The sequence below is a fragment of the Polypterus senegalus genome, chromosome 1, assembly GCF_016835505.1.
Source record: "Polypterus senegalus isolate Bchr_013 chromosome 1, ASM1683550v1, whole genome shotgun sequence".
Taxonomy (NCBI): domain Eukaryota; kingdom Metazoa; phylum Chordata; class Cladistia; order Polypteriformes; family Polypteridae; genus Polypterus; species Polypterus senegalus.
In genome coordinates, this window is record NC_053154.1 from 196272411 (window position 1) to 196296215 (window position 23805).

A 23805-nucleotide genomic window follows, 5' to 3' on the forward strand; every position below is an offset into this window, starting at 1 on the left:
CTTTTATAAGTACACTGCAAGGAATGAGCACACAAAATTTCAGCTTCCCACATATGTTCCCATATATGGAAAGTGGGAGAATTAGTGATGAATCAGTGAAGGCTTTGCCTTTTATATGTGTAGATAGCAAAATACCCGCGCTTTGCAGCAAAGTAGTGTGTTAAAGAAGTTATGAAAAATTTAAAAAATAACATAACCAGCGGTAAAGCAAGGCTGACTTTGTAATAAGGACGGTTGGGTACACATAGAGCAGAGCTGACAGCTTTACTTGTCTGTTGTGGAGCGGGCACCGGCCATAGATGGACACTAACGCTGAGTCACCCAGGTGAGACGGACTTCATTCTTCAATAATGGAACTGTCGCCGAGCCGGTGAGACCGCTCCTTTACATGTAAATTACGTAAATGTGTCCGCGGCGCACATTAGGATTGGTCGCTGGATTCACTGCAGACTTCCCAGGCCGCGTGATTATAAACTTTTAAAAGAAAGTTCAGATAAAGGACTGGGGAACGTGTGGGGATTGTGTGTGTCGGGGTGTCTAATTTGTATGTGTATATAGTTGTAATATAGGTTAAGTACATGTGAATATATTTGCGCCGTTTATAAATAAGAAATTGTAATATAAGTTAAGTACATGTGAATATATTTGCGCCGTTTATAAAGAAGAGATTCTTTCGGTTTCTTTACCTTGCTTTCTTGCATTCTTTTGTTTTCGGCAGCGTCTCTATGAAGTTGTGGATTTGCCTGCGAGTATATTAAAGAAAATGTCGCTGAGCCGGTGAAATCGCTTCTTTACATGTAAATTAAGTAAACGCATCTGTGGCGCATATCAGGATTGGTCGCCAGATTCACTGCAGACTTCCCAGGCCGTGAGATTATAAACTTCAGAAAGTTCAGATAAAGGACTGGGGAATGTGTGTGTCTGGGTGTCTAATTAATATTTGTATATAGTTGTAATTTAGGTTAAGTACATGTGAATATATTTGCACCGTTTATAAATAAGAGATTAGTGCTGCTGACGGATGGCCTTATATGGGCAGGCAGTCAATTACATGGAAGGTGTGGGGATGGAGGGCGCAATATAGGCAGGCAGCCAACTATGCGGGAGGCGTGGTGATGGGGGACGCAACTCAGCCTCACACGGCGACCGAGCTGCAGGCTATGGCCGTATATACTGTATGTATGTAAGTAGTATTCAGTTATGACCGTTCCGCGTAGAATTTCGAAATGAAACCTGCTTAAATTTTGTAAGTAACCTGTAAGGAATGAGCCTGCCACATTTCAGCCTTCTACCTACACGGGAAGTTGGAGAATTAGTGATGAGTGAGTCAGTCAGTCAGTGAGGCCTTTGCCTTTTATTAGTATAGATATAACATACTTTGTCAATTTTCATGGATAAAGACGTATGCTAAATAATTAAAAATAATAAAAATAAAACAAAACGTACATTTTGGATACTAGCAGAACTTTTATTCAAATCAGATGTTTTACTACCAGGCACTATTAGTACATGTTTGAACAAATGTTGTGTGATAACTCTAGGCCAAGGTAGGCATTGTTCCTTCAGGAATGAAAATAGCTTCAAGTACCACCATCTTTAGAGTCAAATTTTTAAGTACTAAACTCTTACTAGGCACATCTAAAAATACATTTTCTTTAGTATGGAATAAAAAAATAGAAAACCTTAATGTCCTTAATTTGCAAAGTATATGCAGTTATGTATTAATTCAGATAAAAAGAATTAAAAAAAGAAAGCTCACAAGTTACATATGACTTAAGGTCATAAAAGAGGAAAATAATTCAAAGGCAATGTGAAGGCTGAGTCTGCTTCTTGGCATAGTTCTGCATTTATATTCAGTCTTTTCCTGTCCTTTAGTTTTTAAGGAATAATGAAGGTTACGTAACATCGTTAATTAATATTAATAAACATTTAAATAAAATGTTGATATGTTTATTTTATTATTGATAGTCCTTAACATTTGTATTTGTTCCTCACTGTGTATTCTTCTGCATTAGTTTGGCCATTTCTAAAACTATTCTAAAAATTATGATACACCAAAGTCAGTCAGTCATTTTCCAACCTGCTATATCCTAACACAGGGTCACAGGGGTCTGCTGGAGCCAATCGCAGCCAGCACAGGGTGCAAGGCAGGGCACACATACACACACACACACACCAAGCACACATTAGGGACAACTTAGGATCGCCAATGCACCTAACATGCACCTGTGGGAGGAAATCGGAGCACCTGGAGGAACCCCACACAGACACGGGGAGAACAAGCAAACTCCACTCAGGGAGGACCCGGGAAGTGAACTCAGGTCTCCTTACTGCAAGGCACCACCGTGCTGCCCCTACACCAAAGTATTTTATGAAAACTAAAAATATTGTAACAACTGTGAACTGAACTTGAAATGAAAGCAATGAGGAGTGAGAAAGGCAGCATCCACATATTAGGATGCTTTATTTTCGCAAAAATCTATAACTATTGGTGCGTGGTTCCCAGCAGTCTCAATACCGACATGGATTGGTTGAAAGAGGTAGGGATCAAAATGTAGCCTGTTACCATGGACCTAATGTGAGCAGACACAGACTTTGAATTAGCATGAAATATTTGGAATTAAAATCAGTTTGAATAAAAGTATGTTTTTTCAAGTAACCTCTCTAGCACAGAATACTAGATTGGACATCTTCTGTTTATTTCATTAGAACAGTTTAAGTATCTAGGGGTAAACATCACAAGTAAATATAAAGATCTTTTTCAACACAATTTTGCTATCAGCATGGAAAAAAATCAAACAAGATATGAATAGATGCTCTGCCCTGCATCTTGCATTAAAAGTGAGAGTCAGTGCTGTTAACATGAACATCCTTCCCAAGCTTCTTTTTCTATTTTGGAGCATTCCTATATACATTAACACATCATGTTTTAAGAAATTGGACTCAATTATCACCTACTTTATCTGGAATCTGATACATCTACACATTCAAAAGACAATTTATGCAAAGACCTAAAGGTGGCATTGCACTACCTACTTTTCAGTTATATTTCTGGGCAGCAAATATACAAGCTATAAAAACCTTGCAATTGGCACATATTGATGAATATACACACACCTGGTCTGGAATAGAAATAAAATCTTGCTCTACCTCTTTGCTTTGTGCCCCAGTAAATAAAAATTATAGCAATAATTAATTTGTCCATCAGTCACTCAGAATGTTGAACTAAGGCAGGATGCACTTAAAGGCAAGGAAGCTTTTACCTGTTGCACCTCTACATGATAATTACCTTTTTTAGCCCTCTCAAACACACACAGTATAATATGTATCCTTCAAATTTACCTTCCCAGCAACACAATATTTCCACTATTTTCAAATCAGAAAAGTTTCTAAAAAGAACCTGGCTAATTTTTCATACCTCCCACCTATTTCTATTCTAGAAGGAATACTGATCAGCCTTGAAGACTGAGACAGAATATTAACAATATGTTAAAACTTCTTATAGTCTCTTCCTTTCAAAGATCCTAGGGTACAGTGGGGAAAAGATTTTTCACTTAATACCTCAGAAAAGGAGTGGCAGGCTGTCATGCATAGAATACATTATTGCTCCATATGGACAAAGCATTCAATCGTTCGATTTAAAATCCTTCACTGATCACTTTTATCTTGTTTAAAATTGTCCAAAATATATTCAGGGCAACATCCAGCCTGAGAAAGTGACAATCTAGCTCCAGCCTCCATGATCCACAGATTTTGGTAGTGTAACAAATTAATATCCTCTTGGACAACAATCTTTGAATGCCTGTCAGACTGCGTTGGTGTCACAATTACTCCTAACCCATTAACAGCCATATTTGGTGTACTCCCAGATGGGCTTATACCATACTACTAGCACGTAAATTTATCTTGCTCAAGTGGAAGAATTCCAACCCACCTTTTATAAGTCAGAGTAACTGATGTTCTATACTATTTGAAATTGGTGGAAAAAAACATTCTAGCTTAGAGGATCTGTTCAAACCATTTTTTTTAAAGATATACAGTAATTAATAAACTTTTGCAATAAGTGTTTATATCGGGATAAAGGACATTCTCCCTTCTTTGTTGTTTTTAAATTTCTGCCCATGCTGTTGGCTCACCTGTCTTTCTCTCAGGCCGGGTTTGAATTCTGTTTTCCTTTGTTGAGTATGAATTGATTGTATGAAATGTTATCTTCTTCATTGTATAAATTAGACTTGACCGTATGGAGTGTAATTTTCTTCAAATAAAAAAAAAAAAAATGGTACAAGAAGAAGTAAAGTCTTGAAGCAGGATTACCATGAGACTGTGAAAAGTACACTTCAAACACAGCAGGGCATGGAGATGCTTATTCAGCCACCTTTTCTCCAGTAATTAATTAATTTATTTTTTCATTGTTTTCATTCACATATTACTTGTCACCTGCTTGTGCACTGTACAGTTTGACAGCTGTTGCTCTAACTACATTAATACAGGGCTAGTTTTAGGCAACAATTGAGAGGCATTTTGAGTTATAGTTATTTAAAAACTAGGTGAGGCAATTTAAAGACAATATTTAAAAATGGAATTCTGTTTTTTAACTTTATTATTGTATTAAGAGTTCTAACAATTTTATTATATGCAGACGTTTATGCATACTTTTCAGACTGAAGCTGTATTTTAAATACACAATAAATTTACTGCTGATTGTGCACACAGATGCACCTCTTGTCCATAAAAATGCTTGTCAACATTCTGCTACCCAATTAGATTCAATAGCAGGAATTTATGTCTCTGTTTCTACACAAAATTCGCATACAAGTCTGTACACAAAGATATTTCAAGACATTGCTACACTGAAAGAAAATTACATTCCCCTTTCCTTTTGCATGTATATATTTAAATATTTTGTGTTTTATTTTTAAACTAGGTGTGTTTAATTTTCTAAAACAAGTGCCATCAGTTAATCAGATGAATCAAAAGTACTATGTAACTAACTGAGTACTTACTTGCAGGTTTTCACTGGAACCACTTAATCTTGAACATGCTTCAGTTACCCAGGAATAAAACATTTTTTGCCATAGATCAATTCCTGCTTTTCTTATTGACTGACCTTGGCCTTTGTTGATGGTCTTTGGAAAACACAATTTTACAGGGAACTGTAATCTTTTGAATTCAGACAGGGTAAGAATATAATTTCACCATGTGGCATAAAGTGTAAAAATGGCAACTTCAATAAAATTTCAGGTAACACATTGATTTATAATATTGTACTTTTACAGTACAAGGTTTTGGAGGGTTTAGAACTAAAAGCAATACATAAATTGAAATAGCCTTAGTGTGTAGAAACAACAGTTTAATTCAGGTAAATTGGGGACTTATAAATTGGAACCATTAAGTAATTAAATAAACCCCAAATAAACAGTAGAACAAACCACAAATCCTAAGCTTCCAGTGAGCACTATGTATGTATGTACAACCGTAGCAAGCGAGCAGAAGTAAAATCAGCTTCAGAGGTTTTTACAGTCAAGAATTTGTTTGCAAGTTTCACTGTGGATGGGGAATGAAGTATTACACTATTTATTGTTATTTTTTCAGTATATTAAAATGGCCTTATGGCTGAACCATGTTTTACTCAAACTAATAAAACAGTAAAGATGATTACAGACTGCATATTTACATGACACATGCAATGAATGGAACATTTTAAGCATTGTACAGAAAAGAACAGGTGAAAACAAATAATATGGTGAACTATGTAAAGCTTGTTCTCTGGAAAGCATCAGTGGTTTTTGTTGTTGGTATTTAAGAGAATGCATTAGAGTTCCGTAGGAATTGGAAGTGGTTTTAGGAGTGCCAGGACTCTTTTGAAGAACTGAAGAAGGCCTTTTCATCGCCACCAGTCCTGGCACAGCCAGATCCATCATTGACATTCCAGGTTCACACAAACACAGGTAACCTTGGTTTCAATGCCATCCTCTCCCACTTTGATTAGGGAGAGGAAAGAGTCATGGCGTATGCCTCATGGACACTAAAGGGTGCTGAGTACAATTGCTCCATCACTGACAAAAATGCCTTGTTTTCATGTAGGAAGTGACATCATTTACTGGAGGGAATCAATTTTGAAGTTTACTTTGACCATTGGTGGACACCTTGGACACACAAAGACATTATTTCAGATCTGGGAGATGGCATGGTGGCCATCTATCAGCAATACAAAACCCCACCTGGACTCCCCATTGGACTGTTTTAACATCACTACACCCATGGATTGCCTAGGTGTGGATTTGGTGGTACCCTTTCCAACCAGCAAAGACTGTAAGACATACCTGATGGTGGTTATGGATTATTTCACTCGATGGATGGAGCTATTCCCCATGGCTAATGCAATGGCAAAGAAGATTTGCTCCACCCTGGATGATGAGATATTTAACTGATGGCGGGTGCTGAACAACATCATCACAGACAGGGGTCCATAGTTTATCATTTTAGAGGCTGAAGTGTTATAGAAACAGTGGGGTGGGGAGGGGTTCACACCCATACACAAGCTAATTGCATCGAGCAGGTGAATTAAAGACCATGATGGCATCCTTCATCGTAGACCACCTTCAGGGTTGGATTAAATGGCTGTTTGAACTCAGATTTGCATTGAACACAGCGGTTCATGAGGTTACAGGAGAGATCCCTGCATTGTAAGCTTTAGGCATACAGCTTACTGGTCTCTAGAAAGGGCGTTCTGCCACATTTCACCCAAACCAGATCAGCTGTTCATGATCAACTTCAGACCATCCACCAAATTGCTTAGCAGGTGAAGGAGAGGATGATGGCAGCCCAGTCCAACAACAACATTTATTTATATAGCACAGTAAATGTGTTTTCAGCAGTGTTTTAAAGTGCTCCAAAGTATTAGCCTGGTAAATTCCGATTGGCAAGCTATTCCAGAGAGTGTAAGGTGTAAGACATTCCGAAATATAAGATGGAACGAGATTATTTAAGGCTTTGTAAACCATAAGCAGTATTTTAAAGTCAATTCTAAATGACACATGTAACCAATGTAGTGACATCAAAACTGGAGAAATGTGCTAGGATTTTCTTTTTCTAGTTAAGATTCTAGCAGCTGCATTCTGCACTAGTTGCAATCGATTGATGTCTTTTTTGGGTAGTCCTGAGAGGTGTGCGTTACAGTACAGTAATCTATTTGACTGAAAACAAAAGTGTGAACTAATTTCTCAGCATCTTACAATGTTATAAGAGGTCTAACTTTTGCTATACAGTAATCCCTCCTCGATCGCGGGGGTTGCGTTCCAGAACCCCTCGCGATAGGTGAAAATCCGCGAAGTAGAAACCATATGTTTATATGGTTATTTTTATATATTTTAAGCTCTTATAAACTCTCCCACATTGTTAACATTATTAGAGCCCGCTAGACATGAAATAACACCCTTTAGTCAAAAGTTTAAACTGTGCTCCATGACAAGACTGAGATGGCAGTTCTTTCTCACAATTAAAAGAATGCAAACATATCTTCTCTTCAAACGAGCGCCGTCAGGAGCAGAGAATGTCATAGAGATAGAGAGAGCATGACAGAAAAACAAATAATCAAAAGATCAATACGTGCTGTTGGGCTTTTAAGTATGAGCACTGCGATAAAGCAGCCGCAAAGAAGGGAGCAATGTGAAGATAATCTTTCAGCATTTTTTAGAGTCGCCTACGTATCTTCTAAACAAACAGCCTCTGTGCAAACAGCCCCTCTGCTCACACCCCCTCCGTCAGGAGCAGAGAACGTTAGAGAGAGAGGGAGCGCGCGAGATTAACGCAAACAATCAAAAAATCAATACGTGCTTTTGGGCCACCGCGATAAAGCGGCATTTTTTTTTTTTTTATTTATTAATTTTATTACAATCATCCATCCATCCATCCATTTTCTAACCCGCTGAATCCGAATACAGGGTCACGGGGGTCTGCTGGAGCCAATCCCAGCCAACACAGGGCACAAGGCAGGAACCAATCCTGGGCAGGGTGCCAACCCACCGCAGGACACACACTAACACACCCACACACCAAGCACACACTAGGGCCAATTTAGAATCGCCAATCCACCTAACCTGCATGTCTTTGGATTGTGGGAGGAAACGGAGCGCCGGAGGAAACCCACGCAGACACGGGAGAACATGCAAACTCCACGCAGGGAGGACCGGGAAGCGAACCCGGGTCTCCTAACTGCGAGGCAGCAGCGCTACCACTGCGCCACCGTGCCGCCCTTATTACAATCAATACATAGCAATTAAGTTTTTACAAAAAAAAAGAATTATGCTAAGAACAGATCGATCCCCACCCCTGAGAGAGAGAGCAAGCCAAAGCGGTGTAAAATTTAAGGCTTGTAAAAATACCTAAATCAACAAATTCTCTGTGCTTTATAAAATCATTTCAAAATATTACTGATTAGATCCTGCCATGTTTTGAAAAAAGTCTGCACAGATCCTCTAACTGAGTATTTGATTTTTCCAATTTTAAATAATATAACACATCAGTTTCCCACTGACTTAAAGAGGAGAGTTTGGGTTCTTCCAGTTTATCAGAATAAGTCTGCGTGCCAACAGTGTAGTGAATGCAATCACAATTTGTTTGTCTTTCTCCACTTTAAGACCCTCTGGAAGAACCCCAAACACAGCTGTTAATGGGTTAGGAGGGATTGTGAGTCCAAGACTGTCTGAGAGGTAATTAAAAATTTTTGTCCAGAATAATGTTAATTTGGAGCAGGCCCAGAACATGTGACCTAGTGAGGCTGGGGCTTGGTTGCAACGTTCGCAGGTTGGATCATGCCCTGGAAACATTTTGAGAGTTTTAGTGAGACAGATGTGCTCGATATATAATTTTGAGTTGTATAATTGTATGCTTTGCGCATATGGAGCTTGAGTGAATTCTCTGCATTGCTACTTTCCACTCCTTTTCTGATATATTAATTGAGAGGTCATTTTCCCAGTGTCCTCTTGGATCTTTGAAAGGAAGGGATTGTAAAAGGATTTTATATATTGTAGAGATGGAGTCTAACTCCTTGAAATTGAGCAATAATTTTTCCAGCGTGGATGAGGGTGCAAGATGAGGAAAATCTGGAAGGTTCTGTTTAACAAAGTTCCTGATTTGAAGATAGTGAAAGAAATTTGTAGCTGGAATGTTAAATTTGGAATGTAATTGTTCATAGGATGCAAAGACGTTGTCTATATAAAGATCTCTAAGCAAGTTAATTCCAAATTTTTCCAGATATTAAAACTGCATATGTTTGTGAGGGTTGAAAGAGGTGGTTCTTTTGCAGGGTGCCACAGAAAGAAGCTTCTCCGTCTTAAAATGCTTTCTACATTGGTTCCAGATTCTAAGTGAGTGGAGCACAATTGGGTTATTAGTGTATTGCCGATAGCGTGTGTTTATTGGAGCACAAAGCAAGGAATACAAAGAAGTACTGCAGGATTTTACTTCTATTGCGGTCCATGCCTGTGTATGTTCTTCTATTTGTGTCCAGGTTCTTATCGACTGTATATTTGCCCAGTAATAAAACTGGAAGTTAGGTAGAGCCATGCCGCCTTCTGCCTTTTGTCTTTGTAGGGTCGCTCTTTTGATGCGTGGATGTTTAGAATTCCAAATAAATGAGGTTATTGTTGAATCTAATTGCTTAAAGAACGATTTATTAATGTATATTGGTATGTTTTGAAATAAAAAGGAGCTTAGGAAGAATATTCATCTTAACAGTGTTAATTCTTCCAGCTAGTGTGAGATGAAGGGTTGACCATCTATGCAAGTCTTGTTTAATTTTTTCCATGCAGACGATTTAAATTTTGTTGATAAAGAGCTTTATGTTTACTTGTGATGTTTACCCCGAGGTATTTAAACTGTTCTGCAATGATAAAAGGAAGGGTGTCTAATCTAATATTATATGCTTGCGAATTCACGGAAAGAGTACACTTTTATTCAGATTAATTCTGAGACCAGAGAGCTTTTGAAATTCTGTGAGTGCTGCTAAGACTGCAGGCACAGAATTTTCTGGGTCCGATATATACAGTACCATGTCATCTGCATATAATGAGATTTTCTGTTCCAGTCCTTCTCTGCTAATCCCCTTTATCTGATCAGTATTTCGACAATGTATTGCCAGTGGTTCAATGGCAATTGCAAACAGCAGTGGTGACAAAGGGCATCCTTGTCTTGTGCCACGTTCTAGTTTAAAGTAGTCTGAGCAAATGTTATTGATGCAAACTGAAGCTTCTGGGTTAGTATACAGTAATTTAATCCATGCACAAATGTTGGGCCAAACCCAAACTTCTCCAAAATAGTAAAAGGTATTTCCATTCAATCATGTCGAATGCTTTTCTGCATCCAATGATAATAATATTTCTGGGGTGTTTGATTTAGTTGGTGAGTATATTACATTAAACAGGCGTCGAAGATTTGAAGATAAGTGTCGGCCCCTAATAAATCCAGTTTGGTCTTGTGATATTACTGAGGGAGCACTTTCTCCATCCTTCTAGCTATGATTTTAGAGAGTATTTTAACGTCGTTATTCAGAAGTGAAATTGGTCTGTATGATGCACATTGTAATAAGTCCTTATTTTGTTTTGGAAAGACAGTGATTAGTGCTTGGCAAAGGTTTGTGGAAGAGATTGGTTATCTCTGGCTTCTGTAAATGTTGCTAATAGGAGGGAGCTAGCTGAGCGGAGAATTTCTTGTAAAACTCTGCAGGGTAGCCGTCAGGGCCTGCTGCTTTTCCACCTTGGAGTGACTTTATAGCATCCAGTAATTCTGATAATGACAGAGGTTTATCGAGCTCCTCCACACTAAAAGCGTCAATTTGTGGTATCTGTAATTTATCCAGAAATGCATTAGATTGTATATTGTCTTCTTTAAACTCAGTAGTATATAGGGATTTATAGTAGTCTCTAAAAGTGTACATTATATTTTTGTGTTCGATGATTTTATCTCCGTTAGTGTTAGTAATTACGAGATTGCGTTGCGTACATCTTGCTTGTGAATTTGTTGCGCTAAAAGCTTATTAGCTTTCTCTCCATGTTCATAATAATGATGTCTGGATTTGTAAATTAGTTGTTCGGTTTCTTTAGTTGTCAAGAGGTTTAATTCTGAATGTAGAGCCTGCCTCCTCTTATGTAGAGTCTCGCTTGGTAGTCTGGCATGTTCTTCATCTATTTTAGTAATTTCGCTTTTTATCTCTGCTACTTTCTTCGCTCTGGATTTATTTCTGTGGGAAAGATATGAGATAATCTGTCCTCTTAAGAAGGCCTTAAGAGTTTCCCAGAGTATTCCTGCAGAGATCTCAGGGGATGTATTTGTCTCTAGAAAGAATTCAATTTGTTTGGATATAAATTCAGTACAATTCTCGTCAGCTAATAGAAGCGGATTGAGACGCCATCTCCGGGGTGAGTGTATGGGGCTTAGTAATTTCAGCTCCAAGATCATCGGAGCATGGTCTGAAATAACAATAGCATCGTATTTACAAGATTTAATCTTAGGCAAGAAGTTATTATCTATAAAGAAGTAATCAATCCTTGAGTAGCAATGATGTACTGGTGAGTAGAAAGAATATGTTCTTGAATTTGGGTTTAAAACCTCCAGGGATCTGATAAGTTGTGATCAGTTATAAACTTTGTAATTATCTTTGCGGTGTTAGTTGCCGTTCCCCCTGTGGAGGAAGTCTTATCTAAAAGTGGATTTAGAACACAATTAAAGTCCCCAGCCATTATAAGTTTATGAGTGTTCAGATTGGGAATGGATGCAAATAAATTTTGTATAAATTCCTTATCATCAACATTAGGTGCATAAACATTTATCAAAATCATTTTACAGTTAGATAAGTCTCCCATGACCATCACATATCTCCCTTCAGGATCCAATACTACATCTGATGCTACAAATGGTACTGTTCTATGTATGAGAATTCCCACCCCTCTAGTTTTCTTTGTAAAACTAGAATGGAACATTTGGCCAGTCCAGTCTTTTTGCAGCCGGAACTGATCCTTACTTAGTAAGTGGGTTTCCTGTAAAAATACTATTTTAGCATTTAGACCTGTTAGGTGAGAAAGTACTTTTTTTCTCTTTAATTCGTGATTCAGGCCTCAGCAATTTTAGTGCATTAAGATGATATCCCCAGATAATAAACCCAGGTGATGGTGTTAAAGATGTGTCCAAAACAAACATAACAAGTCTTAATACAGTAATAGCAATAACAGCAAACCAAGGGTATGATATTGAACAGTCTCATTTAGGGTACACATGAAATAATTAGAAAAGAAAAAAGAGGAGGAAAACGTAATTAAGCACAATAAAACATAAACATTTAGCGCCCTAGTAATACTAAGTAATGATAAGTAATAAGTAAGTAATAATAATATAAGAATATGAGAATATATGCTGATAAAAAACCCGTATTTTAAAAACAAATAGATCAGACAGTAGATTATTAATCCTAGCTTTATCATTTACCGCCATGACTCACAATTATGTATCAGAATAGTCCCGGGATCAGCTTTCTTAATTCATTTTCTGCCTCCTCCTTGCTAGCGAAAACATAGAAATGACCCTGCCATTCCACTTTCAGTTTTGCCGGATACAGGAAGCCGTATTTGACATTGGCTTGCCGTAGCCGCTGTTTAATATTATAGAAGGCAGCGCGTTTGATAGCTGTTGCTGGAGAGAAGGCAGGGAAGACGCGAATGTGGCAATTTTCATATATAATATTTTCCTTTTTTCTGAGGAGTTCCGTCACCTCTAACTTAAATGATAATCGTTCAAAACGAACTATAAAAGATCTTGGTCGGGGTCTGACGGTGTTTGATCCGCGTACGCGGCATTTCTTAGAGGAGCATCAATATCCTCTAGGCAAACAGCCCCTCTGCTCACACCCCCTCCGTCAGGTGCCGAGAATGTCAGAGAAAGACCGAGAAAAGCAAACAATCCGCTCGGGAAGCACATCGTATATCATTGAGGAGTTTTACTTAATATGTAATACATGCTCTGATTGGGTAGCTTCTAAGCCATCTGCCAATAGCGTCCCTTATATGAAATCAACTGGGCAAACAAACTGAGGAAGCATGTACTTTAAATTAAAAGACCCATTATCCGCAGAAATCCGCGAACCAGCAAAAAATCCGTGATATATATCTAGATATGCTTACATTTAAAATCTGCGATGGAGCAAAGCCGCGAAAGTCGAAGCGCGATATAGCGAGGGATCACTGTATTTCTTAAGTGAGAAAATGCTGTCCTTGTAATCTGATTAATATGTGATTTAAAATTCACGTCAGAGTTAATAGTTACCCCTAAATTCTTTACCTCCGTCTTGACTTTTATTCCTAATGCATCAAGTGTATTTCTAATAACCTCATTATATCCATTATTGCCAATCACAAAAAGTTCTGTTTTATCTCTATTTAGTTTGAGAAAATTACTACTCATCCATTCAGTAAACACAAGTAAGACATTGTATCAGTGAATCAAGAGAGTCATCATTAGGTGCTATTGATAAATACAGTTGTGTGTTACACTCATTCGTACAGCCTGAGACATACGCAGTTTCAGTTCTCTTTTGGTGAGAATGCCTGAATCAGGACTTATCCCCTGTACCAAAGCTTCTGACAAATTCACTTCAAAACTAGCTCGGAAGTGGTTCAGCCCTTCCTTAATAGTGCAGAAGAAAGGTCCGGTAACCTATTCAGTAAAGTGGTGATTGCCAGGGACCAAGAAAGTAGACACTGTGAAAATAACCAACCTCAATCCTTGGTTTGGCCATACACCATGGCCTGGGGTTGGGGAATGTAGAAAAACTACAGGATAAAGTACTACATATCCCAGGCGTCACTGGGGGTTGTTTCTATATTGAATGACAGCGGAGGACTCTGGGCTGCTTGGAAAAAGGTGGGCTCTTTAAATGGAGGAACCTGGAAGTTAAGAGGGCTTTTGTTTGTCTATCTGTTCTGTTATTGTTCGTACCTTTTTGGATCACTCGTGGTTCATCATGGATTACTGTTCCTCTTTGAATATATGGTTTGTCTCATGCCCACCTGTTTGTGTGAGTTGGAAACATCTTTATCTGATGGAGCGTTCCCCAGTTGCCTCTTTCCTCAATGCTATATGAAACCAGTAGGACACACTTTACGTTCCTTTCAGCAAACTGTTCACAGGATTTTCCACTCTCCAATCAACATCTGTTGGCGCTATATTTGGACTGTGCTCTGTACTTTGTTATGAGTGTTTGTCATGCTTGTTGTCATTTACAGGTTTTGTTATATGTGTAACTGACGGCTGGAAATCAGGGGAGGGATAGTTTTGGTTTGTTTAGTTATATTTTACCTTCCATTTTTCATTCAATCTACCACTTTATTGATTTAATCTGCTGTGTAATTGTCTCTGTGAGTGTGTGTGTGTGGGTCGAGCCAAGGGTGGGTGCATTTTTGGTATCCCCACCAAAAAAATAAATAAATCACTGTCCCTATGATAATGTGACGATGTGGGTTCTGGCTCCATGCTCCCATCTGATTTTTGGAAGCCCTTGAACCCAACACCGTCGATAATGTTACCGAGTGAGCTAGTCAGTGAAGGCAATAAACAATTGAGCAAGGGGATGGTTAAAAAAAAGTGCATAGTGCTTTTATTTAAAGCATTCAACAATCAAATCAAAAACAGTGTTCCATATAAAGTGCAGTGCTCCAAATTCTTCATTAAATAAATAATCCATTCAATAGGCAGCCACGGGATGCACACTACAATGCTACCCCCCGCCACCCCGTTCAGCCACAACCGGGTCACTGCTTGCAGCATTACCAGCCGCCCACCGAGAATGAACGGGGCAGCCATGTGTGGTGGGTGGGCAGTGAAACGCCCCACTCCGCTCCATCCAGCCTGCGTCCGGTCAGGAGCAGTAGCTGCGGTGGCGTAGTGGGCGGGCAGTGAACTGCCCCATCAAGCCTCTGTCCTGCACATGAGCGATAGCTCTGGCCCCGGTGACTATTGACCACGGGTCACCACTTGCTGCTGGGAGCCGCCCGAGGAACACTACACTGCGCGAGCAGTGAAATTGCCCCTCTCCAGCCTCCGTCCAGCCACCGCTTTCAGAGTCCCTAGGCCGAAGATGACCAGCACAGAACTGATTCATAATAGCTGAACCTTCAGTCATATGCATTACAAGCAAGAAGGGCCGGTGTGTTCAGGAGGACAAGAAACATAGGTGCTGTCAGTGGTCGTGCAGCTGTAAATCCCTTCATTTTTGCAGATGGAGGTGTAGAGACGGCTTTAGAAGAGAGCTCCAGCCCCTGGTTCAGCGGGTAATTACTATCGCCAGAGCTCTTAAGCTGCCTCCCAAGTACATGCGTGAAGAACACCTTAGCAAATTTAAATTAATGACAGAACAGAAACTTTTATGGTTGATTTTTAAAATTAAAACTACCTGTCATTAAGGCCCAATACATGTTTATCTCGTGCCCAGTTTTTTTAAAGTGGCAAATGTTTGTTCTATATAAATTCCAGTTTTCTTGATTATTAACCATTTTCAAATGTGATTTTCCTTTGTAAACTTTTAAATAAGATTTAATTTGTAAGATTACAATTTTACACTAAAAACACACACCTGTTCTGGTTATAGCACAGAAACAGCTTTAACCTGTGTTTTAATAATATTACCCAATTCTACAATTAAGGACATGGCACCATCATTAAGTTTTTAGATTTAAACTAAGCTTTCAATGTTTTTGACCATACAGTTTATTAAATTAGTGCATTTGTCAAGCAGTCTTTTGGGTGATAACATAATAATATCAGCCCATATTAAATACTTCCAGCAGTCTGAAGGTAGTGCTGCCTACCATTAGATGCGGAGACCATTTTATACTTTTTACAAAATTAAGATGGTTTCTTATTATTCAGATTTTAGTTTCACAATCTTGGACTACTTTATTAATTAGCATCAAGCAGAACTAAGTAGTTCAGTCAATTCCATTATCATCTCCTGCCCTGATATTCTTAACATTATTACCTTCAGACATTAATATGACCATGAAAGAAGTTCAAAACGGTTGGCATCTGTTTATTACTGCTAATTTATAAGTTTGTGGTAGGCAATTTACAGGTGTATGTTATCCTTTATAAGTTATAATAAGGAGTGTACCATATTTTTTTTTACTTTGTATGCATGTTAAGAAAGTACCTATTTTTTCCACTCTTTAAGCTGAAAAAACAAGATCTTAGTTTGAAAATATGATGAAGCCTAAATGTGTGTATGCTTTCCTATTAGAATGTTGTGGTAATTCATGTCATATGCTGTACTGAAGTCTGAAGGTATACCTATGATAGCATTTCCTAGTATTTCTAAGAAAGTCAAAAACAAATCACATTAATAATTGTTGTTATGATATTTAAAAAAAAGACCTAAATATCTCATAAAGGTTGTAGTTTTGTTTTTAAGAAAGATTAAGTTCTGCTGTTGTTTTTCAATGTCTAGACAGAACGTTGTCATTTTGCAGTTTGGAACAGGCTGTTAAGCTGCTTGAACAAGGTTACAAACCTCCTCTGTTATAGTTAACATGATAACTAACTGAATTTTACTGTTTTGTGTAATAGTAATTCTAAAGTTGATTGTTCTTATATGTATCTAAATAGGAAATTTTGAAGTTGGAGTCCATATTGCTGATGTCAGCTATTTTGTGGAAGAGAATTCAGCCCTTGACTTTATTGCCAGCCGCAGAGCAACCAGTGTGTATTTAGTACAAAAGGTATGTCTTGCAACATGATATCCTGTCTGATGCATTTAGAGATAGTGGTATAAAATAGCAAAAGTACAATAGTTGTCTTTATTTTTGTTTCTTGAGTTGATACAGGTGGAATCCCATTGTTAACAAAATTCATGGGACCATAATAATATTTCTTTATAACAGAAATTTTGTTGTAACAATTATGGGGAAAATACACTATTGTGCCTGGGGTTGCTGGCGATACACCATACGCCACAAGGACAGCTCCATAGCTGCTCTGCAGCATCAATCTACACGGGCATGCTGACAAAGTACAAGTGTACTGAAGTGACTTTAACTGCAGGTGGAAGCTCCTGTCATACTCTATGCAACTGTGTTTGATCTTATTCAGGAAAAGATCCCAGTTACCCCATGGGAGAAAGACTGTCCGAAACTAAGGTCATAAAGCTTATGAAACCGTTTCTGGACAAAGTCAGAACTGTAACAGCAGTTGTGCAGAGCCTCCACCTGCAGCTAAAGTCATTTCAGTATAAATGTACTTTGTGAGCATGCCCGTGAGAAGAGAAGAGAAGAAGCTCTGCAGTCTACTTGTGACTTTAGGCTTTAAGAAGATAAGTAAATGAATCAAAGTAAATACCATTCAATCTGGCTTTTATATAAGTAACATAAATGTTTTTTTTATATAAAGATCATCACAAAACAATCACAAACACGGCTTTGCATGATACCTTTACATGCTCTGTAAGTCCTGCTTTTTCTTTGAAGGACATGTGTGGGGCAGACTGACTTGCAGGATGACTCCCGACCTGTTGATACATCCAATCCGTGACATCTTTTGTGTTTACGCATGGTGGAGCTGCATTGTTCTTATATGTGAGTGGACATTTCTTGCGGGGATGGCTTCTGTTCTCTTTCTCTGATGTAGAACACTTGTCCTCATCTGAGCTCACCTTTGCTATAGCACGTCTTTATTTGAAAACAGCAGTGTCAGATCGGGATGAGCATGAACTTGACTGAGGGAATAAAACTGAATAATAATAATAATAATAAAAAAAAAATACACTGACCTTTATAAGTACCACAAATTTACATTGGCTGCTACAGACTCAAATCAAACGTATGTTTTTATTCTATAATAGTATGAATAAGAACTGCTCACTACCCAAAATGGAGGCGTCTGGAATCAGACCGCGAATGTCTTGATTACGAGTCAGCAGTTCTTACCCCTGCATCACCAAATCGGTCATATTACGGTCGTGTCAATGTCACACACTAACACGAGTTCTTTTTCTGCAGTTATATTCTTGAATAAAAGCGCACTTGTTTTGTTATACTTATACCTTTTTTGAAAATGTTTATTTGATATTTGAACTTCAGGCTTCATTAATTATACATATCATGTCTACAGTTTGTCACTTAATACTAAAACATGAAAAATGTTTCTGTTTTAACAATGTGTTTACATAGATTGTTGTAGACACAGAACACACATGATATGCATGTATTCAAAATAACTATATATTATTTACCCTATACAACTCCAGGCAACTCACACAGGTAAACAGATTTGAGCTGCTTTTGCTGATCGACACATTTACAACACAAAAGACGCTGATGAAGAGGTGTGAAGAGATTTAAGGTGGGCCAGGATTACGAGTTTTTTTGTAGGCTTTTGTAATTTTAGTGTTAAGGCACCCTGTGATATGTTTTCTCCAGGTCCACAAAGAAATAATGTAACTCCTTCTAGCCTTCTGTATACTTCTCCATCAACATCCTCCAGAGCTCTTTCCTGGCCTGAAACCATACTGCTGCTTCTCTAGCTTCCTCTACTCTTTCCATCAACTTCATGCTATGGCTCATCAATTTTATCCCTGTGTAGTTACAACAGATCTGCATATCCCTATTATTCTTAAAAATAGGTACCAGTACACTTCTTCTCCACTCCTCAGGCATCCTTTCACTTTCCAAGATTCCATTAAACAATCTGGTTAAAAACTCCACTGCCATCTCTCCTAAACACCTCCATGCTTCAGCAGGTATGTCATCTGGACCAACAGCCTTTCAATTCTTCATCCTTTTCATAGCTGTCTTACTTCCTCCTTGCTAATCCGTTGCACTTCTTGATTTACTATTGCCACATCATCCAACCTTCTTTCTGTCTCTCATTCTCTTCATTCATCAGCCTCTCAAAGTACTCTTTCCATCTGCTCAACACACTCTCCTCGCTTGTGAGTACGTTTCCATCTTTATCTTTTATCACCCTATTCTGCTACACATCCTTCCCAGCTCGGTCCCTCTGTCTAGGCAATTGGTACAGGTCCTTTTCTTCCTCTTTAGTGTCCAACCTCATATACAAGTCCCCATAAACCTTTTCTTTAGCTTTCGCCACCTCTCTCTTCACCTTATGCTGTATCTCCTTGTCCTCCTGTCTGCTTTTTGCAACTCTCTGACTATCACACTTCTTCGCCAACCTCTTCCTCTGTATACTCTCCTGTACTTCCTCATTACACCATTAGGTTTTCTTTTCCTCCTTCCTCTGTCCAGATGTCACGCCAAGCATCCTTTTTGCTGTCACCCTTACTACGTCTGCTGTAGTTGCCCAGCTATCTGGCAACTCTTCACTGCCACCCAGTGCCTGTCTTACCTCCTCCCTGAACTCAACCTTGCAGACTTCTTTTTTCAACTTCCACCATTTGATCCTTGGGTCTGCTCAGACTCTCCTTCTCGTCTCAATCTCCAACATCATCCTACACACCTCCATCCTGTGCTGCCTAACTACACTTTCCCCTGCCTCCACTTTGCATTCTTCAATTTCCTTCAGATTGACCCTTTAGCATAGGGTATAATCTACCTGTGTGCATCTTCCTCCAGTCTTGTACACCTTATGTTCCTCCCTCTTTTCAAAGTACGTATTTACCACAGCCATGTCCATCCTTTTCACAAAATCCACTATCATCTGACCTTCTTCATTCCTCTCCTTGATACCATACATACCCATCACCTTCTACTCCCATCGGTTCCCTTCATCAACGTGTCCATTGAAATCCGCTCCAATCACTTCATCCAACTAAATCCAGAAATTTTCTTTCTTATCAATCACACCTACCCAGCTTGCAGGGCATATTACACAGATTGTTGTAGACACAGAACACACATGAAATTTATGTATTTCATTTTCCTATTTAATTACTTACAAATGTGTCACCAAATAAACACTTCAGCGCAGACTTGAACTATGAGGATTGCAGCAGGGCGATGCCTTCATCTGACTGAATGGGTGGTAGGGGGTGTAGCAGGCTATGTTCTGCTAATCCAGACATTTTCAAAACAGAAACAAGCTATTAGGGCAGTAATAAGGAGCTACAAGCTTCTTAGCATATGACAGGAAAATTTAAGGAGGTCAGGGACAACAAAAAAAAACGTCAGCATCAGGAATGTGAAGGAGTGTTGAAGAGAAAGACAGTATTCACTCACTTAACAGGTCTAAATGCCAAGATAGTATTTTTACAGGAGACTCACATAAAAAATAAGGGCCAGTTTTGGTTGCAGAGGAGTTGGATCTGTCAAATTTTTCACTCCGGTTATACAAGGAAAACTAGGGGTGTGGTAATCTTAATACACAGAACTATACCATTTGTAGCTTCACATGTAATATGTGATCCTGAATGGTGATGGGCACTTTATTTAATACTGAAGTGATTCTGATTAATATTTTTGCACCTAATGTGGATGATAAGAAATTTAATCCAAAATGTATTTGCATTTATTCCTAATATGAACACTCATAAAATTATAATAGACGGAGACTTTGTGTTTTGAATCCAGACCTGAATAGGTCTTCAGCTACAGCAACAATAACATCTAACACTGCAAAAAAAAAATTCACAGTTTGTAAAGGATCAGAACTTATCAGACCCACGGAGGTTTTTAAATCCTATCCGTAGAGCATATCCTTTTTCTCACAAGTTCATCTTTGTTACTCAAGAATTTGTTTTTTTTCCTGAAAAATAACCCCTTATCAAATTGTTTAAGTAGTAAGCTATTGTTATCTCCGACCACACCCCTCTGATCATTGAGTTTAAATTACTATGTCATACATACTCATCTTGTAGCTGGCATCTTAAACCCCTTTCTTTAGCTGATGAGCTTTGTACAGAATTCATATCCAAACCAACTGATTCTCTTCTGGAGGCAAATGCATCCCCAGAGGTCATTGCAGTAATACTCTGGGAAACTCTGAAAGCAATTTTAAGAGGACAGATTATTTCATATCTTTCTCACAAAAATAAATTTGAAACCAAGCAGGTGTCTGAGTTAATTACCAGAATAGATCTAGAATACACCACGTCTCTAAATGAGGCACTTTATAGAAAAATACAGGTTTTGCAATCACAATTTAACCTCTTGACTACTAAAGAAATGAAACGGCTCACCTTTAAATTGTGACATCATCATTATGGAAATGGATTGAAGGCCAATAAGATTTTAGCTCAGCAAATCCACTAACAGGAAGTCGCAATGCAATAAGAGCAGTTACCAACATAGATGGAGATAAAATGATAGACCATAAAAATATAACTCACAGATTTAGAGAGTACTATAAGTCCTTATATTCCACCCATTTTAAAGAACATAAGATGAAATGTAATGAGTTCTTTCACACATTACAGATAACACAGCTAAATATTCTTAGTGGTGTGGAACTGGATAAACCTCTGACACTCTCAGAGTTACCAGATGCTACAAAGTCACTTCAAAGGGGGAAAGCAGCCAGCCCTGATGGCTACCCAGTGGAATTTTATTAAAACGTTTACAATATATTAACTCCACCATTATTAGCAACATTTACAGAAGCTAAAGACAACAAGTCTACCTCAAACTTTTTGCCAAGCATTAATTTCCATCTTTCCCAAGAAAAAATGTGTTTCTAAAATGTGGGTCATACAGACCAATCTCGCTCCTGAATAGTGATGTTAAGATACTCTCCAAAGTTCTAGGTGGAAGGATTGAGAAAGTGCTTCCTTCTTTAATATCACAAGACCAAACTGGTCTTAAAGGCTGACACTTAGTTTCTAATCTTTAATGTTTAGGTAATGTAATATATTCACCCATTAAATCTAACAGCCCAGAAATCATGCCGTCTTTGGATGCAGAAAAAGCATCAGAGGCCTCAGTTTGAATTAACAACAATGTTTTGGACTACTTCAAATTAGAACACAATAATTGACAAGGATATCACTGTTGATGTTTGCAATTGCCATTGGGCCATTGGCTGTTTACTTTCAAAATGCATCAGTGATAAAGGGGATTTTCAGAGAATGACTTGGTAGAAAATATCATTATATGCAGATAATGTGGTATTGTATATATCTGGCCCACATAATTTCGTGCCAGCAGTCCTAAAAGCACTAGCAGATTTTCATAAGGTCTCTGGACTCAAAATTAATTTGAATAAAAGTGTGCCTTTTCTCGTGAACTCTCTAGCACATAGTACTAGACTGGATACCTTCTCATTTTTTTTAGCAGATCAATTTAAATATGTAGGGGTAAATATCACAAGTAAATATCAAGCTGTTTTTCAACAAAATGTTGCTGTCTGCATGGAAAAAATTAAACAAGATGTAAGTAGATGGTTCACCCTCCATCTCACATTAGCAATTAGAATTAACACTCTTAAGATGAACATTCTTCCCAAGCTTCTTTTCCTGTTTCAAACCATCCCCATATACATTAGCAAATCTTTTTTAAGAAATTAGATTCAATCATTAACTCTTTTATTTGGAATTCTAAACATCTATGCATCCAAAGGACGACTCTGCATTGACCTGAAGCATAATGGGGCATGGCACTACCTTGCTTTCAGTTTTATTACTGGATGGCATAATATGGACATCAACACAAATTGATAAATATATACAAGGCTGGTCTGCAATAGAATTACAATCTTGCAGTACTTCTTTATATTTTCTGCTTTGTACCCCAGTAAATACAAATGAACATCAATACACAAATAATCCAATTTCCCTTAATTCACACAGAATATGGAATTAATGTAAGAAGCATTTTAAGACAGAGAAGATGTTATCTGTTGCACCTCTACATTACAACCCCTCTTTTCCACCCTCTCCAACATGTACATTATTTAATTCTTGGAAAATGTCTAGGATTAAAACATTTAGAGACTTGTACATTGCATCCTACAAGAAATTAAGCTTCAAATTTAACTTCTTATTAACTCATTTTTACACTTCTTTCAGGCTAGAAACTTTGCTAAACTGAACCTGCCCAATTTTCCTCACCTTCTACCTGTTTCTGTTCCAGAAGAAATATTGTCAGTCTTGAAAACTCAAATAGCATGTCCACAATTTATAAAAACATTTTAAAATCCCTCCTTTTCAAAGATCCTAGGACACAATGGAAAAAGGATCTTTGACTTAACATTTCAGAAAAAGAGTGAAAGGCAGCCATGCACAGAATACACTGTAGCTCCATGTATGCAAAGCACTCAACTATTCAACTTAATATTTTCCGTTGAGCGCATTTATCTCGATCAAATCTATCCAAAAGGTTTCCAGGGCAAGATTCAACCTGTGAACATTGCAATCTTGGAATGCCTATCAGATAGCCTTGGTGTCACAATTACCCCTAACTCATTAACAGCTGTGTTTGGTGTAATTCCAGAGAAGTGTAGAAGGACAAATTTTAATTACCTTTACCTCACTACTAGCACGTAGACTTATCTTGCTCGAGTATCCCAACCCACCACCTTTAAGTCGGTGGGTAAATTATGTCCATTCCTGTCTGAAATTGGAAAAAATCTAATTCTCACTTAGAGGATCTGTTCAAAACTTTTTTTTTTTTTTTTAAATATTTCAGGATCTAATCAATAACATTTTAGAATAATCTACTATATCGGGGGAAAAAAGGATACTGTTCTTCTTTGCTGCTTCAAAGATTTGCTTTGTCGGTTGGCTCTTCCCTCTGTCTTTCTTTTGGGTGGGAGTTGAATTTTGGTTATTAAGTTTTTAAGTGATTGTATGTATTGTTATTTATAATTAATAATAAA

The 23805-nt window shown here is 38.0% G+C and overlaps 1 protein-coding gene across 2 annotated transcripts in view; it reads left to right on the plus strand.

Moving 5' to 3' along the window:
• Nucleotides 1-23805, plus strand: part of dis3l2 (DIS3 like 3'-5' exoribonuclease 2) — a 516063-nt gene that overhangs the window by 283498 nt on the left and 208760 nt on the right. For both annotated transcript variants that reach the window (XM_039766315.1, XM_039766323.1), the window contains exon 11: nucleotides 16648-16760. In XM_039766315.1, coding sequence (XP_039622249.1) covers nucleotides 16648-16760 — 113 coding nt within the window. The remainder of the gene's footprint in view (nucleotides 1-16647; nucleotides 16761-23805) is intronic.